Source organism: Pseudophryne corroboree, chromosome 4, assembly GCF_028390025.1.
Source record: "Pseudophryne corroboree isolate aPseCor3 chromosome 4, aPseCor3.hap2, whole genome shotgun sequence".
Lineage (NCBI taxonomy): Eukaryota > Metazoa > Chordata > Amphibia > Anura > Myobatrachidae > Pseudophryne > Pseudophryne corroboree.
Window position 1 is genome coordinate 505,931,869 of NC_086447.1, and position 15,618 is coordinate 505,947,486.

The following is a 15,618-nucleotide window of genomic DNA, read 5'->3' on the forward strand; positions in this document are numbered from 1 at the left end:
CTCTTGTAACCAAGCTCACGCAAACCACCCCACCAACTCCCTCAGTGTCAATTTCCTCCTTCCCCAGGAATGCCAATAGTCCTGCAGGCCATGTCACTGGCAATTCTGATGATTCCTCTCCTGCCTGGGATTCCTCCGATGCATCCTTGCGTGTAACGCCTACTGCTGCTGGCGCTGCTGTTGTTGCTGCTGGGAGTCGATGGTCATCCCAGAGGGGAAGTCGTAAGACCACTTTTACTACTTCCACCAAGCAATTGACTGTCCAACAGTCCTTTGCGAGGAAGATGAAATATCACAGCAGTCATCCTACTGCAAAGCGGATAACTGAGGCCTTGGCATCCTGGGTGGTGAGAAACGTGGTTCCGGTATCCATCATTACTGCAGAGCCAACTAGAGACTAGTTGGAGGTACTGTGTCCCCGGTACCAAATACCATCTAGGTTCCATTTCTCTAGGCAGGCGATACCGAAAATGTACACAGACCTCAGAAAAAGAGTCACCAGTGTCCTAAAAAATGCAGCTGTACCCAATGTCCACTTAACCACGGACATGTGGACAAGTGGAGCAGGGCAGGGTCAGGACTATATGACTGTGACAGCCCACTGGGTAGATGTATGGACTCCCGCCGCAAGAACAGCAGCGGCGGCACCAGTAGCAGCATCTCGCAAACGCCAACTCTTTCCTAGGCAGGCTACGCTTTGTATCACCGGTTTCCAGAATACGCACACAGCTGAAAACCTCTTACGGCAACTGAGGAAGATCATCGCGGAATGGCTTACCCCAATTGGACTCTCCTGTGGATTTGTGGCATCGGACAACGCCAGCAATATTGTGTGTGCATTAAATATGGGCAAATTCCAGCACGTCCCATGTTTTGCACATACCTTGAATTTGGTGGTGCAGAATTATTTAAAAAACGACAGGGGCGTGCAAGAGATGCTGTCGGTGGCCAGAAGAATTGCGGGACACTTTCGGCGTACAGGCACCACGTACAGAAGACTGGAGCACCACCAAAAACTACTGAACCTGCCCTGCCATCATCTGAAGCAAGAAGTGGTAACGAGGTGGAATTCAACCCTCTATATGCTTCAGAGGTTGGAGGAGCAGCAAAAGGCCATTCAAGCCTATACAATTGAGCACGATATAGGAGGTGGAATGCACCTGTCTCAAGCGCAGTGGAGAATGATTTCAACGTTGTGCAAGGTTCTGCTGCCCTTTGAACTTGCCACACGTGAAGTCAGTTCAGACACTGCCAGCCTGAGTCAGGTCATTACCCTCATCAGGCTTTTGCAGAAGAAGCTGGAGACATTGAAGGAGGAGCTAACACGGAGCGATTCCGCTAGGCATGTGGGACTTGTGGATGGAGCCCTTAATTCGCTTAACAAGGATTCACGGGTGGTCAATCTGTTGAAATCAGAGCACTACATTTTGGCCACCATGCTCGATCCTAGATTTAAAGCCTACCTTGGATCTCTCTTTCCGGCAGACACAAGTCTGCTGGGGTTGAAAGACCTGCTGGTGAGAAAATTGTCAAGTCAAGCGGAACGCGACCTGTCAACATCTCCTCCTTCACATTCTCCCGCAACTGGGGGTGCGAGGAAAAGGCTCAGAATTCCGAGCCCACCCGCTGGCGGTGATGCAGGGCAGTCTGGAGCGACTGCTGATGCTGACATCTGGTCCGGACTGAAGGACCTGACAACGATTACGGACATGTCGTCTACTGTCACTGCATATGATTCTCTCCCCATTGAAAGAATGGTGGAGGATTATATGAGTGACCGCATCCAAGTAGGCACGTCACACAGTCCATACTTATACTGGCAGGAAAAAGAGGCAATTTGGAGGCCCTTGCACAAACTGGCTTTATTCTACCTAAGTTGCCCTCCCACAAGTGTGTACTCCGAAAGAGTGTTTAGTGCCGCCGCTCACCTTGTCAGCAATCGGCGTACGAGGTTACATCCAGAAAATGTGGAGAAGATGATGTTCATTAAAATGAATTATAATCAATTCCTCCGCGGAGACATTGACCAGCAGCAATTGCCTCCACAAAGTACACAGGGAGCTGAGATGGTGGATTCCAGTGGGGACGAATTGATAATCTGTGAGGAGGGGGATGTACACGGTGATATATCGGAGGATGATGATGAGGTGGACATCTTGCCTCTGTAGAGCCAGTTTGTGCAAGGAGAGATTAATTGCTTCTTTTTTGGGGGGGGTCCAAACCAACCCGTCATATCAGTCACAGTCGTGTGGCAGACCCTGTCACTGAAATGATGGGTTGGTTAAAGTGTGCATGTCCTGTTTTGTTTATACAACATAAGGGTGGGTGGGAGGGCCCAAGGACAATTCCATCTTGCACCTCTTTTTTCTTTTCTTTTTCTTTGCGTCATGTGCTGTTTGGGGAGGGTTTTTTGGAAGGGACATCCTGCGTGACACTGCAGTGCCACTCCTAAATGGGCCCGGTGTTTGTGTCGGCCACTAGGGTCGCTTATCTTACTCACACAGTCAGCTACCTCATTGCGCCTCTTTTTTTCTTTGCGTCATGTGCTGTTTGGGGAGGGTTTTTTGGAAGGGCCATCCTGCGTGACACTGCAGTGCCACTCCTAGATGGGCCCGGTGTTTGTGTCGGCCACTAGGGTCGCTAATCTTACTCACACAGCTACCTCATTGCGCCTCTTTTTTTCTTTGCGTCATGTGCTGTTTGGGGAGGGTTTTTTGGAAGGGACATCCTGCGTGACACTGCAGTGCCACTCCTAAATGGGCCCGGTGTTTGTGTCGGCCACTACGGTCGCTAATCTTACTCACACAGCTACCTCATTGCGCCTCTTTTTTTCTTTGCGTCATGTGCTGTTTGGGGAGGGTTTTTTGGAAGGGACATCCTGCGTGACACTGCAGTGCCACTCCTAGATGGGCCCGGTGTTTGTGTCGGCCACTAGGGTCGCTAATCTTACTCACACAGCTACCTCATTGCGCCTCTTTTTTTCTTTGCGTCATGTGCTGTTTGGGGAGGGTTTTTTGGAAGGGACATCCTGCGTGACACTGCAGTGCCACTCCTAAATGGGCCCGGTGTTTGTGTCGGCCACTACGGTCGCTAATCTTACTCACACAGCTACCTCATTGCGCCTCTTTTTTTCTTTGCGTCATGTGCTGTTTGGGGAGGGTTTTTTGGAAGGGACATCCTACGTGACACTGCAGTGCCACTCCTAGATGGGCCCGGTGTTTGTGTCGGCCACTAGGGTCGCTAATCTTACTCACACAGCTACCTCATTGCGCCTCTTTTTTTCTTTGCGTCATGTGCTGTTTGGGGAGGGTTTTTTGGAAGGGACATCCTGCGTGACACTGCAGTGCCACTCCTTAATGGGCCCGGTGTTTGTGTCGGCCACTACGGTCGCTAATCTTACTCACACAGCTACCTCATTGCGCCTCTTTTTTTCTTTGCGTCATGTGCTGTTTGGGGAGGGTTTTTTGAAAGGGACATCCTACGTGACACTGCAGTGCCACTCCTAGATGGGCCCGGTGTTTGTGTCGGCCACTAGGGTCGCTAATCTTACTCACACAGCTACCTCATTGCGCCTCTTTTTTTCTTTGCGTCATGTGCTGTTTGGGGAGGGTTTTTTGGAAGGGACATCCTACGTGACACTGCAGTGCCACTCCTAGATGGGCCCGGCGTTTGTGTCGGCCACTAGGGTCGCTAATCTTACTCACACAGCTACCTCATTGCGCCTCTTTTTTTCTTTACGTCATGTGCTGTTTGGGGAGGGTTTTTTGGAAGGGACATCCTGCGTGACACTGCAGTGCCACTCCTAAATGGGCCCGGTGTTTGTGTCGGCCACTACGGTCACTAATCTTACTCACACAGCTACCTCATTGCGCCTCTTTTTTTCTTTGCGTCATGTGCTGTTTGGGGAGGGTTTTTTGGAAGGGACATCCTACGTGACACTGCAGTGCCACTCCTAGATGGGCCCGGTGTTTGTGTCGGCCACTAGGGTCGCTAATCTTACTCACACAGCTACCTCATTGCGCCTCTTTTTTTCTTTGCGTCATGTGCTGTTTGGGGAGGGTTTTTTGGAAGGGACATCCTGCGTGACACTGCAGTGCCACTCCTAAATGGGCCCTGTGTTTGTGTCGGCCACTACGGTCGCTAATCTTACTCACACAGCTACCTCATTGCACCTCTTTTTTTCTTTGCGTCATGTGCTGTTTGGGGAGGGTTTTTTGGAAGGGACATCCTACGTGACACTGCAGTGCCACTCCTAGATGGGCCCGGTGTTTGTGTCGGCCACTAGGGTCGCTAATCTTACTCACACAGCTACCTCATTGCGCCTCTTTTTTTCTTTGCGTCATGTGCTGTTTGGGGAGGGTTTTTTGGAAGGGACATCCTGCGTGACACTGCAGTGCCACTCCTAGATGGGCCCGGTGTTTGTGTCGGCCACTAGGGTCGCTAATCTTACTCACACAGCTACCTCATTGCGCCTCTTTTTTTCTTTGCGTCATGTGCTGTTTGGGGAGGGTTTTTTGGAAGGGACATCCTGCGTGACACTGCAGTGCCACTCCTAGATGGGCCAGGTGTTTGTGTCGGCCACTAGGGTCGCTTAGCTTAGTCATCCAGCGACCTCGGTGCAAATTTTAGGACTAAAAATAATATTGTGAGGTGTGAGGTATTCAGAATAGACTGAAAATGAGTGGAAATTATGGTTTTTTAGGTTAATAATAATATGGGATCAAAATGACCCCCAAATTCTATGATTTAAGCTGTTTTTTAGGGTTTTTTGAAAAAAACACTCGAATCCAAAACACACCCGAATCTGACAAAAAAAATTCGGTGAGGTTTTGCCAAAACGCGGTCGAACCCAAAACACGGCCGCAGAACCGAACCCAAAACCAAAACACAAAACCCGAAAAATTTCAGGCGCTCATCACTAGTTTTTACTTGGTATGAGAAAAGGACATCTATTAGCAGAATATCCTAGAGCTGTACAAAAAAAAGTTGTGATATAATACTTAATCAAAATACTTTTTATTTAAGATTTCATCTAAAATGAATAGTATAATATTTTTTATTTGTTTTATTTTTGTACATGTAAAGTATTAAAAGAGAAAAATAATTGAAAGTTAATACAATAGGCAGAAAAGGTGTAATGCTACACTTATAATAATAATAAAGGCACCTATTATACCTCTACATTATTGTAAATCCCTTAAAATAAATGAATCCTCCTAAATCTTTAAAGATTTAACTGGCAGATCTTATGTTCTTTTAAAATGTAACAAAAATAAAACAGAAAAATGCCTTTGTCACCTTTGGAGTCTAATGCCCTTGTCACCTCTGAGGTCTTTCTGTTATTCGATATATGGGCTCTAGGTCAACAATGAAAAGGTTGATAGTCATTAGGTCGACCACCAATGGTCGACATGCAGTAGGTCGCCATGGACAATAGGTCAACATGTAAAAGGTCAACAGTGCTTATAGTCGACAAACATATGGTCGACACAGCTTTTTTTTTTTTTTTAGCATTTTAATCAGCTTTTTCATACTTCGATTGGGAATAGTAACTTGTGCCGATCGCAGCGGTAGCAGAGTGAGGCATCTTGCCCTTAGCATGGCGAGCAAAGCGAGCGATATGAGGGGACACATTACACTAATTGGAGTTCCACGTGCTTTGACCGCGAAAACTACACAAAAAAAACATTAAAATTGTGTCAACTTTTTTGTGTTGACATTTTCATGTGTTGACCTTTTGACCCTGTTGACCTAATGGATGTCGACCAATAGTGGTCGACCTAATTACTGTAGACCTTGGTAATGTAGATCTGGTGATCCATATCCTGGTATTCCAGGTCTGTTCATAAATTAATCATGTACCAAATATAAATGCCAGCCACATGTTCCTGCATGAAGTCTACAGACTTTGAGTTTGAGGTAGAGGTTGAATCTCCCATATCCAAAATGCTTAGGACCAGAAGAATTCTGGATATCTGATTTTTCTGTACTTTGGATTATTTGCATACCATATTGAGATATCTTGGGGATGGGACCCAAATCTAAACATAGAATGCATTTATGTTTCATATATACCTTATTCATATAGCCTGAAGGTAATTTTATACACTTTTTTTTAAATAATTGTTTGCATTAAACAAAGTTTGTGTACATTAAGCGTGGTAGACTAAACTTGTCTTTTTTATGCTAGAATCACATTCAAATGTGGTACTGTAGTTCTGAATTTTAACAATTCTGTGATGCTTGTATGCTTCCCAATAATTGTGTGTTGTTGTTGTTGTTGTTGTTGTTGTTGTTGTTGTTGTTGTTGTTGTTGCTGTTTTTTTATGAAACAAGTAGAATTGGGAAAAACACCACATTGCTACTAAAAATGGCAAATGTTCTATTAACAAAAGGACAAAGATATTTAGGGGGGATTCAATTAGCCACAGTAAAGTATCACAGCTACTTGATTCCTGGAGGCTTATTCAATTAACCCCCGAAAGCCAGCAGTATTGAGTGCATAAACACATGGACCGGGGAACTTATACAGGACCCTATGTTTTTCATGTGAAAATAGGTGAGTTTTCACATTGAAAATATGGGCTGCAATTAAATTGCATTTTAACACCATTCGGCAATAAATCATGATAAAGTCCTGTTTCTTTGTGCAAATTTTTTTTTTTTGTGATCAATTGAATTTCCCCCCTTAGAATCAGATACATTTACATACCATGTAAACATACAATTGTCCTAGGAAAACTAATAAAATGAATTTAACCTCTATAATTCCATACCCTGTAATCTTTGTGCACCTGTACATATGTTTGATTTATATTATAATTTAATACACCCTTCCTTACCTTGATCATTTCCTCATATGATAAAAGCAGACAATTAAATTCCTCCTTGTGGGTGTACCAGCCCCTGACATGATCAAACCATGAGCCAACAAATACTGTAATAAAGGCCAATATTATAGTTTTAATACACCTCACCTTTATCCTCTCTTCATATAATAAAAACAATTCAATTCCTCTTTGTGGGTGTACCAGCCCCTGACATGATCAAACTACGAGTCACCAAATATTGTAATAATGGCCAAATAAAGGGCAGGATTCAAAGGTCAGCTCCCCCCTCCTGGTCGCTATCGTGCCCACCCGCGGTATTCTAATGTTACTGCCAATGGGCACGACAACTTAATTTCAGCTCTCTATCCCCAGAGTAGCGAGCTGAAATGTGTGTAACGAGACCCGTTTAGGTGACCAAATTGGTCTCTTCACGATCGTGCCCATTACTTTAGTCAGGTTTAGGCGCTCAAACCAGACTGTAATGAGCGTGATTAGCGCGATAGCGGGGCACATTTGCATATTGCCCCTCTATCTGCCATCACTAGATGGGATAAAGCGGGTGCAATAGGATTTGAATCCGACCCAAAGTGTGACTTGGTGACTTTTGCTTACAACAAATGTATAAATTAAATCCTAGGAAATGTAACTTGATGAAGATTGTAAAGGCACCCAGTGTAACTTAAAGAAGATCTCCACTCAAATCATATGGTTGGAGTTCACAATTCTAAGATAAAACATAATTCCAAATTCTTCACTGTTCCCCCAAACGCCTACAGTCATTGAATCCTTCAATGGTACAATATAAATTTCCTCCATATTTTCTACAGTATGCTGCCTCATACATACTTCACATAGGAGAGAGGCACTGCCCACACTGCTGTGCACTTAATGAAAGAAAGATGCAGGGGACATATGTCGTACTAAAGGTTTCTATGGTTCTTGAATTTTGGGAGAACAGATTCATATTCCCTGCCTCTGATATTAACGTAGTAAAATTCAAATAACACAGTTTTAGATTTTAGCACTCATTTTTAAACTTTCGCTTATCAATATTTACTATAACTGATTACAACTGACAACATATTTTTCATGAAAAACTGCTCCAAAACCCTTTAATTCTTTTTTTTTTTTTTTAGTAACCAGATTGCAGTTCCTGATCTGGCCGAATTTCCAAAAATCTAAAAAAAACCACAGCAGTGAGCCCCGTGATAATTATGCCATCTTCATATAGAGTAATCACAGGGCTCACTGAGGATCTGTAACCCTGCACAGTGTTCTCGGCCCGCTGGCAGAGAAAGCTGTGCAGGGTCCCGGGCCAGTGTGATCAGCTACAAAAGCTGATCAGTTTAAAAAAAAAAAAAAAAACATTCTTTCCAGCACCCAGGAACCGGTGATCGGTGCTCCGGTGAGGGCTGCTAGTCATTGGGTCCTCCTGCACTTCTACATGATCCTAGATGCAGTAAAGTGATGCTGCAAAGTTGCAGCTCACTTTACAGCACTGAGGGTCACAGCAGGAAGAGGATCCAATAGCCGGCAGCCCTTGTGGAGCACCGATCACCGATCCTTGTGCGTAGGTGAGTATGAGCAGCGGTGGTGGGGTTGGGGTATGGGAAGGGGTTAATCGTGGGGGGGGGTGTCCTGCGGTGGCTGTGAAATCGGGGTATATTTTCATGAAAAATACCCCAATAATGCTGCGGAGTGCATTCGCAGGGACAGAGCTTTCTTGCAAACTCTGTCCTTGCATGCGATTATTGATACATCCATGTGATGTATTCAATAATCCCATTGCGGATTGGGCAGATTTTTATCACATCATGTCCAGATCATCAGATGGTGATAAATCAGCCCCTAAGTCTATAAGGCAAAAAATATATATCTATAGTTCTATTCATAAGTGAATATCTAGTAGTGTGGCAGCTGACAAACTTGTATAATACTAAGGGGCCTATATAGCATACTAAAGTCAATCCTGGCAAAACTGCCATTTTCAGAGGGTTGCCGCACAATTAGCATTGGGGCCATTTACCAAGGCGGTATTTGCTGCGGTGTACCTCCTCTTAATAAACACAAACGCATTCCCTATAGCTTTGTGGAACTTGGTAAAACTAGATGATGCTTTAGAGGGCATTACTCACTTTGGCCTATAGGCTACAGTACCCCACTTATTGTAGATGGTTCCTTAGGCTTCATTTCATTAACCAGTGCTTGTACATACATTGGTCAGTTGGGACCTGGAAGCAGAAAGCTTGTATAAACTGTCAGTTTAATTTTTCAGCCTTCTCTAGGGTGGCTCTTTTTGGACAATATGTTCAGACGCCTGACTAATGATAAATTGGCCCAAAAAGTCATTTCATCTCACCACAATATGCAGCGGCAAGGATTTTTACTTTTGATGGCTTGTAAAATAGGCTAGTAGATAGATTTATCACAGACAATGAGGATTCTTGCGATCATTTAGATCACAGGTTCTCAAACTCGATCCTCAGGACCCCACACAGTGCATGTTTTGCAGGTCTCCTCACAGAATCCCAAGTGAAATAATTAGCTCCACCTGTGGACCTTTTAAAATGTGTCAGTGAGTAATTAATACACCTGTGCACTTGCTGGGTTACCTGCAAAACATGCACTGTGTGGGGTCCTGAGGACCGAGTTTGAGAACCACTGATTTAGATGAACCTATTTGTCCATATTGGTTAGTAAACCAGCAATGGCAATGTTTGTGCCATTATTTCCTAAATGGTTGCAAATCACCATTCCCATCTTTCTGCCTACACTTCATTTAGGCTCATGTACTGTAATTTCCCTATAATTTTTTTTATATTATTATTGTTTCTGGTTATTTAACAAAAAATAAGATTCATTAAAGTGGTTTTAGTTAGTGATCGTTTGACAGAATAAAGCTTCAAATGCATTGTAAAGGTGTCGGTGATAGGATACCTTTTCCTGCCACATAGCGGTCAAAGAATGCTTCCCAAGTGATTGCTGTGTTATGGTATTTGACAATAAGTTTGTGGAAGTAATAAAATGACACCACTACATCTTTTGGATTTCTGGATACATAAATAACCTAAAACAGAAAACAAAATGTTATATTTACATTTATTTAAAACAAATGTGTCAATATTTATCATTGTGACATGCATAGTATAAATTGTGGCATTAAATGCTACACACAGAAATGAATATTTTACATTCCTAAGTGAAAAATCTAGAAATTTGTTTCCCTATATTGTGAGGTTCATTTAAGAAAAATATTTCCCCCCTCCAGTTGCTATATTGGAGTTTAAATATTTATTACTGTGATAACATTATAGTATGCTTATAAGTGATAGGTATAAGCAGGGTTGGACTTACTCACAGGGGTACAGGGTAAACCCCCGGTGGGCCCCACTGCCCCCCCCATCAGGGATCAGGTTCCAGACTCCCGGTGGGCCGATGCACCCTTGGGGCCTGTTCTGTTTGAGGACATGTGGTCCTATTAATAGACATAATGAATAAGATGCAAAATAATTTGCATATATGAAAATTACTTTGCCACTTAGCCTGTGATTGCAGATGATCTAGTGTATGCTCTGTCTGCCTGCTTGGCTGACATAAGATTGAGTGAATAGTGATTGGGATACGGTTGATGTAATAAGCAAGAAAATATATATTTCTAAAGAATTATATAGTTTCCTAAATTCTAAAGGTGTATCATATAATGTGCTCATAATATTTAATTTTATTTCCTTTTAACTTCCCCCTTTATGCTGGACATGCCCACTATCTGGAAAGTCTTGGGGGGAGGGTGCTGCTGCCACGCCCCATGGGTAGACCTTACACCTCTGGTGCTGCCCATGTGGGGCCACTAGTGCACATTTTTCCAGGGCCGCTTTTTGTTCCTGCATATGTTACCTTATACTGCACAGGACTGTGGCCTATTTTATACATTGCGTTGGTATTATTAATTTGGTCATTGTCATGTATGCACTAGCAGTATTTACTATATATATTTATCAAGGGTCCCAGCCAATGAACTCTCTAATGGTTAGCCAAACCAATGTGGTGGCTGGCTACACCCCTTCTGGATACTGGCCACAGCCCTATATGTGGGCCCCTACCACTGCATTCCCAGTCCCAGTCTGACACTAGGTATAAGTATGCTTAAATTATACACCCAAACTATCAATTAAAAATATACATTTCTGTGGACTATCAGGAAGTTTAGCACATCTACGATCAGAGGGCCTAATTCAGACCTGATCGTAGCAGCAAATTTGTTAGCAGATGGGCAAAACCATGGCCCTCATTCCAAGTTGATCGCTCGCTGCCGATTTTAACAGCGCAGCGATCAGGTGGAAAAACGGTAATTCTGCGCATGGTACGCAGTGCGCATGCGCTGAGTACTTTCACACAAAACTTTGTAGATTTACACAAGCTCGAGCAACGCTTTTCAGTCGCTCGAGTGTTCGTTGTTTGATTGACTGGAAGTGGGTGTTTCTGGGCGGCAACTCAGCGTTTTCAGGGAGTGTGCTAAAGGTAAAAACGCAGGAGTGGCTGGAGAAATGGGGGAGTGGCTGGCCGAATGCAGGGCGTGTTTATGACGTCAAACCAGTAACTAAACAGACTGCAGTCATCGCAAGCTAGGAGTAAGTCTTGAGCCACTCTGAAACTGCATGAAATTTTAAAGTAGCAGAACTGCTAACCTTTCGGTCGCACTTCTGCTAAGCTAAGATACACTCCCTGAGGGCGGCAGCCTAGCATTTGCATTGCTGCTAAAAGCAGCTAGCGAGCGATCAACTCGGACTGAGGGCCCATGTGCACTGCAGGGGAGGCAGACATAACATGTGCAGAGAGAGTTAGATTTGGGTGTGGTGTGTTAAAATTGAAATCTAAATTGCAGTGTAAAAATAAAGCAGCCAGTATTTACCCTGCCAGAAACAATATAACCCACCCAAATCTAACTCTCTCTGCAAATGTTATATCTGCCCCCCCCCCTGCAGTGCACATGGTTTTGCCCAACTGCTAACAAATTTGCTCCTACGATCAGGTCTGAATTATGCCCAGATTCTCAGAGCTAGTCCGCACCGCATGTCAGGCCCTACCCCTCTCCCCCACATGGATGCGAAAGCATCGTACGGTGGCAATGTTTTTGCAACCGCCAAGTAGTTCCCTGCCTGCACAGCCTAGCTGCGCTGGCAGGCTGCTATCCACCACGTTCTGGGTCGCAGCTGCTGTGTGTGATGTCATGCAGCTGTCGCGGGCCGCCCATGCAATGGTCCGGACACACCTGCGTTGTCCGGACCGCGCCCCGGGGCGGGAAGGGGAGTGCCCGGGGCGGGAAGGGCACTCCCCTTCCCGCCCCGTGACTATCTCTGCCTGTCAATCAGGCTGGGTGCAAATGCACAGTGCGGTCGCTGCACGTGCGTGCACTGCTCAAAGGGCTTCAGGCTACGATCACTGCCGCTGCAGCGATCGGGTCTGAATTAGGCCCATAATTCAGATGTGGTTGGAGGTGGTATTGTTGCTTCTTACTTGGATGTAGCAACAGTGTTGCACTACTATGGTAATGCAGCATGAGGCGTCTGATATAAATAGACTCCTCCTGCATATATATGTGATCCAGTGATGTGTGACCAATGGGGTACTTTGAGTAATGAGCCGCAGATCCTTCGGGATCTAAATTTGGAATTGTGTCAATAAAGATACAACTAAAAGTGCCATTTGTAATTGTACTGTTTATTTTTAACTGATAATGGGGGTCATTCCAACCCGATCGCTTCAGTTTATCGCAGCGCAGAGATCGGGTCGGAACTACATGCCAGACGGTCGAAGGCCATCATTGCCTAGTGATCGCCTCTGAGGCAGAGGTGGTCGATGGGCGGGAGGGGGCGCGGTGCGGCCAACGCAGGCATGGCCAGACCGTTGGGGGGCGGACCGTGGCAGCTGCGTGACATCACACGCAGCCGCTGTGACCCAGGGCAGTGAAGATGTTCTCCCGGGCAGCCGCAGGAGCTGCGCTGGCCGGGAGTGACTCCTGAGATGCAAAAGCATTGCCGCTGTGCGATGCTTTTGCATTTCTGTGGGGGAAGGGGGGCGGCAGTGACATGCGGGGTGGACTAGCCCTGTGCTGGGCGTCCCCCCGCATGTCAGAGTGCCTGATCGTAGCTGTGCTAAATTTAGCACAGCTACAATCAACTCGGAATGACCCCCAATATACAAGTGAAGCTAATTTTTGTTTATACAACTTATGTAAAAGTCTCTTCTACTGATGCCATTACACAGTATATGTCTTTTTTCAGCATTCATCAACATGATGTATTATCAGAGATTATATACTGTATCTTCTACAATAGATTGTATGAATATTATTGGTCATTTCTCAATGAAAATTATATTAGTAAACATAATATCCTCAGGCATTACAGTTGGACATAGGTATTTGCCTTGCCTGGCAGATCCAGAAACCATTAATCTGGCCATACACCTAGTGTTGCAAAAGATAGTTAAATTTAGGTTGATTAACAAGCAGACAGGGTAGGCAGGGGCTGCAGATCAACGCCTGTCATACTTCCTGTCAGACTCCAAAGTTTTGGCTATAAAATGTATAAGAATAATATAAAGAAGATATTTATACTTGAAAATTGAGGTCAAAATATGGTTAAAAAAAAGGGGCAGACGAGATAGGCCTAGTGGTTCTTATCTGCCATCAAGTTCTATGTTTCTATGGGAAGTAGTTAGCCTTCAGACAGACGGGATCCCTGCGGTCGATATACCTATGCCGGGATCCCGAAGGAGGACGCAAACCCGGCGTCCACATACATACGCCGTTCAGGATACTGGCATGCCTTTGGGGGGAGGGGAGGTTAGGATTAGACAGGAGAAGGGAGGTGTTAGAGTTAGGCTGCAGGGCCGGGAAGGTTAGGGTTAGGGATCGGGGAGGGAGGGTTAGGTTTAGGCACATAGAAGGGGAGGTTAGGGTTAGGCATCATGCGGGGAGGGTTGGGTTTAGGCAGCAGGGAAGGGAGGGTTAGGCACCACTGGCAGGGTTAGGGTTAGGCACCACCGAGGAGGGTTAGGATTATGCACCGAAAATGGAGGGTTTGGGTAGGGGGCAGAGAAGGGTTAGGGTACTTTAGAGGGGCTTGTTGGGATTCTGATGGCCGGGATACCGCTGTCGGTATTCTGACTGCCGGCATCTCGTCCATCGGGAAATCATACTGAACCCGTTTCTATGAATATGAAGAGGAACCATAGGCAGTATAGCATATTAAGGAGGGTCCACTGTGGTCAACAGGACACTGTCTGGGGGCTTTTAAACCATTGTGTAACAGTATAGGGGGTTTCCCTGCAGACTGCAGTAGCTGGCACCTCATTACTATACAGGGCCCGACACCTTCGTTGTAAGGGTCTTCTCTGCTAGGGAGAGATTTATGTAGGGAGAAATCTTTTGTGCTAGGGCGATCTTCTGTGCTAGTGGTAGATCTGTATGAGGGGGATTTTCTGTGCTAGGAGGAGATCTGTGTGAGGGGGGTTTGTGCCAGTAGTGGTACTTGTGAGTGGGCCCTTCTACTCTGACCCACCACAGCTTCATAATATGCCACATGCCAGTGGGTGACAGGGAGAGGCAGAGGATGACAGAGAGAAGCAGAGGGTGGCCGAGAGAGGCACAGAGTGACAGGGAGAGGCAATGGGTAACAGGGAGAGGGTGACAAGAATGCAATTACACAGTCCTGGGGGGGATGTACCTTGGAGGGGGTGGGTGTTGAAGTGTGACAGACTCAAGTTTCCTGTCCTCCAGGTGGCCCTAATACTATATCCCAAGATGTTCACCAAGATCACTATTGGGAATGTGCAGGGGCCATCCTAATTTTTTTTATTTCTTTACTGTATAAGTCTATATAGTGACACGGTGGGAAACAGCAGTCTCCCACTTAGCTCCTAAGAGAAATTTAGTTAACACCTGCCTTAAAGCTGTTCCAGCATCCCAGCACAACTACCCATTTGCTGTATAGTGGTGAGCTGCATGAAACCCTGATCCTCTCCAGCTCTACTCCATCACTAGCTGTACCTGCTGTCTATCAATAAGCAAACACAACTGGTTAAGTAACTGGGCCTTTCATAGTTTGAGTCATCCACTGGTTTGTGTGCCTATATAACTCTGCAATATCAACACCTGCACATATATCATTCCCAACAGTGGGAAAACAGTGGACACTGCCCTGTCTGTGAGAGAGGCCCCATCTCCTGTGCTTTCCTAAGTTTGGCAATCAGTCAAGCAGGGTTTGACAGCACCTATTACACCAGGATGCGGTCAAGATCCCGCCGGACGGAATCCCAGTGGTCGAAATACTGACACCGGAATCCCGACCGACACAATCCCGACATATTCTCCCTCCGTGGCTGTCCACGACACCCATAGAGGGAGAATAAATAGTGTGCCCGCAGCGTGCCCGCTAGGAGGTGCGTTCTTCTTGCCACCCCTGTCTGGATTCTGCTGGTCGGGATTCCGGTGTTGGTATTCCGACCGCCGGGATCCCGTCCAGGGGGATTTCGTACTGATCCCATTACACCAGCCATGAGCTGCCTTTAATTCAAAGACAGCTGAATTCACAGCTCTGTGAATTAGAGGCATTACACATCTGTGATCATCAGCGCTGAAAGACAGCAGGACTTCCCTATCAGTCCGACTCAGGTAGCAAACTGATGTGGCTGCATCACACAAGGTCAACCCAGCCTTCCTGAGGTAAAGTGCAGGTTCCTCAGACATCTGACTTTGCTCAAAATGGTTGTGTGGTGGCCCAGGAGA

General features: G+C 45.6%; 1 protein-coding gene across 1 annotated transcript in view; it reads right to left on the minus strand.

Moving 5' to 3' along the window:
• LOC134910939 (amine sulfotransferase-like) overlaps positions 1-15,618 on the minus strand; it is a 146,644-nt gene that overhangs the window by 101,950 nt on the left and 29,076 nt on the right. The window contains exons 2-3 of the mRNA XM_063919331.1: positions 9,768-9,897; positions 6,843-6,937 (exon numbers count right to left, since the gene is read on the minus strand). Of these exons, the coding sequence (XP_063775401.1) occupies positions 6,843-6,937; positions 9,768-9,897 (225 nt within the window). The remainder of the gene's footprint in view (positions 1-6,842; positions 6,938-9,767; positions 9,898-15,618) is intronic.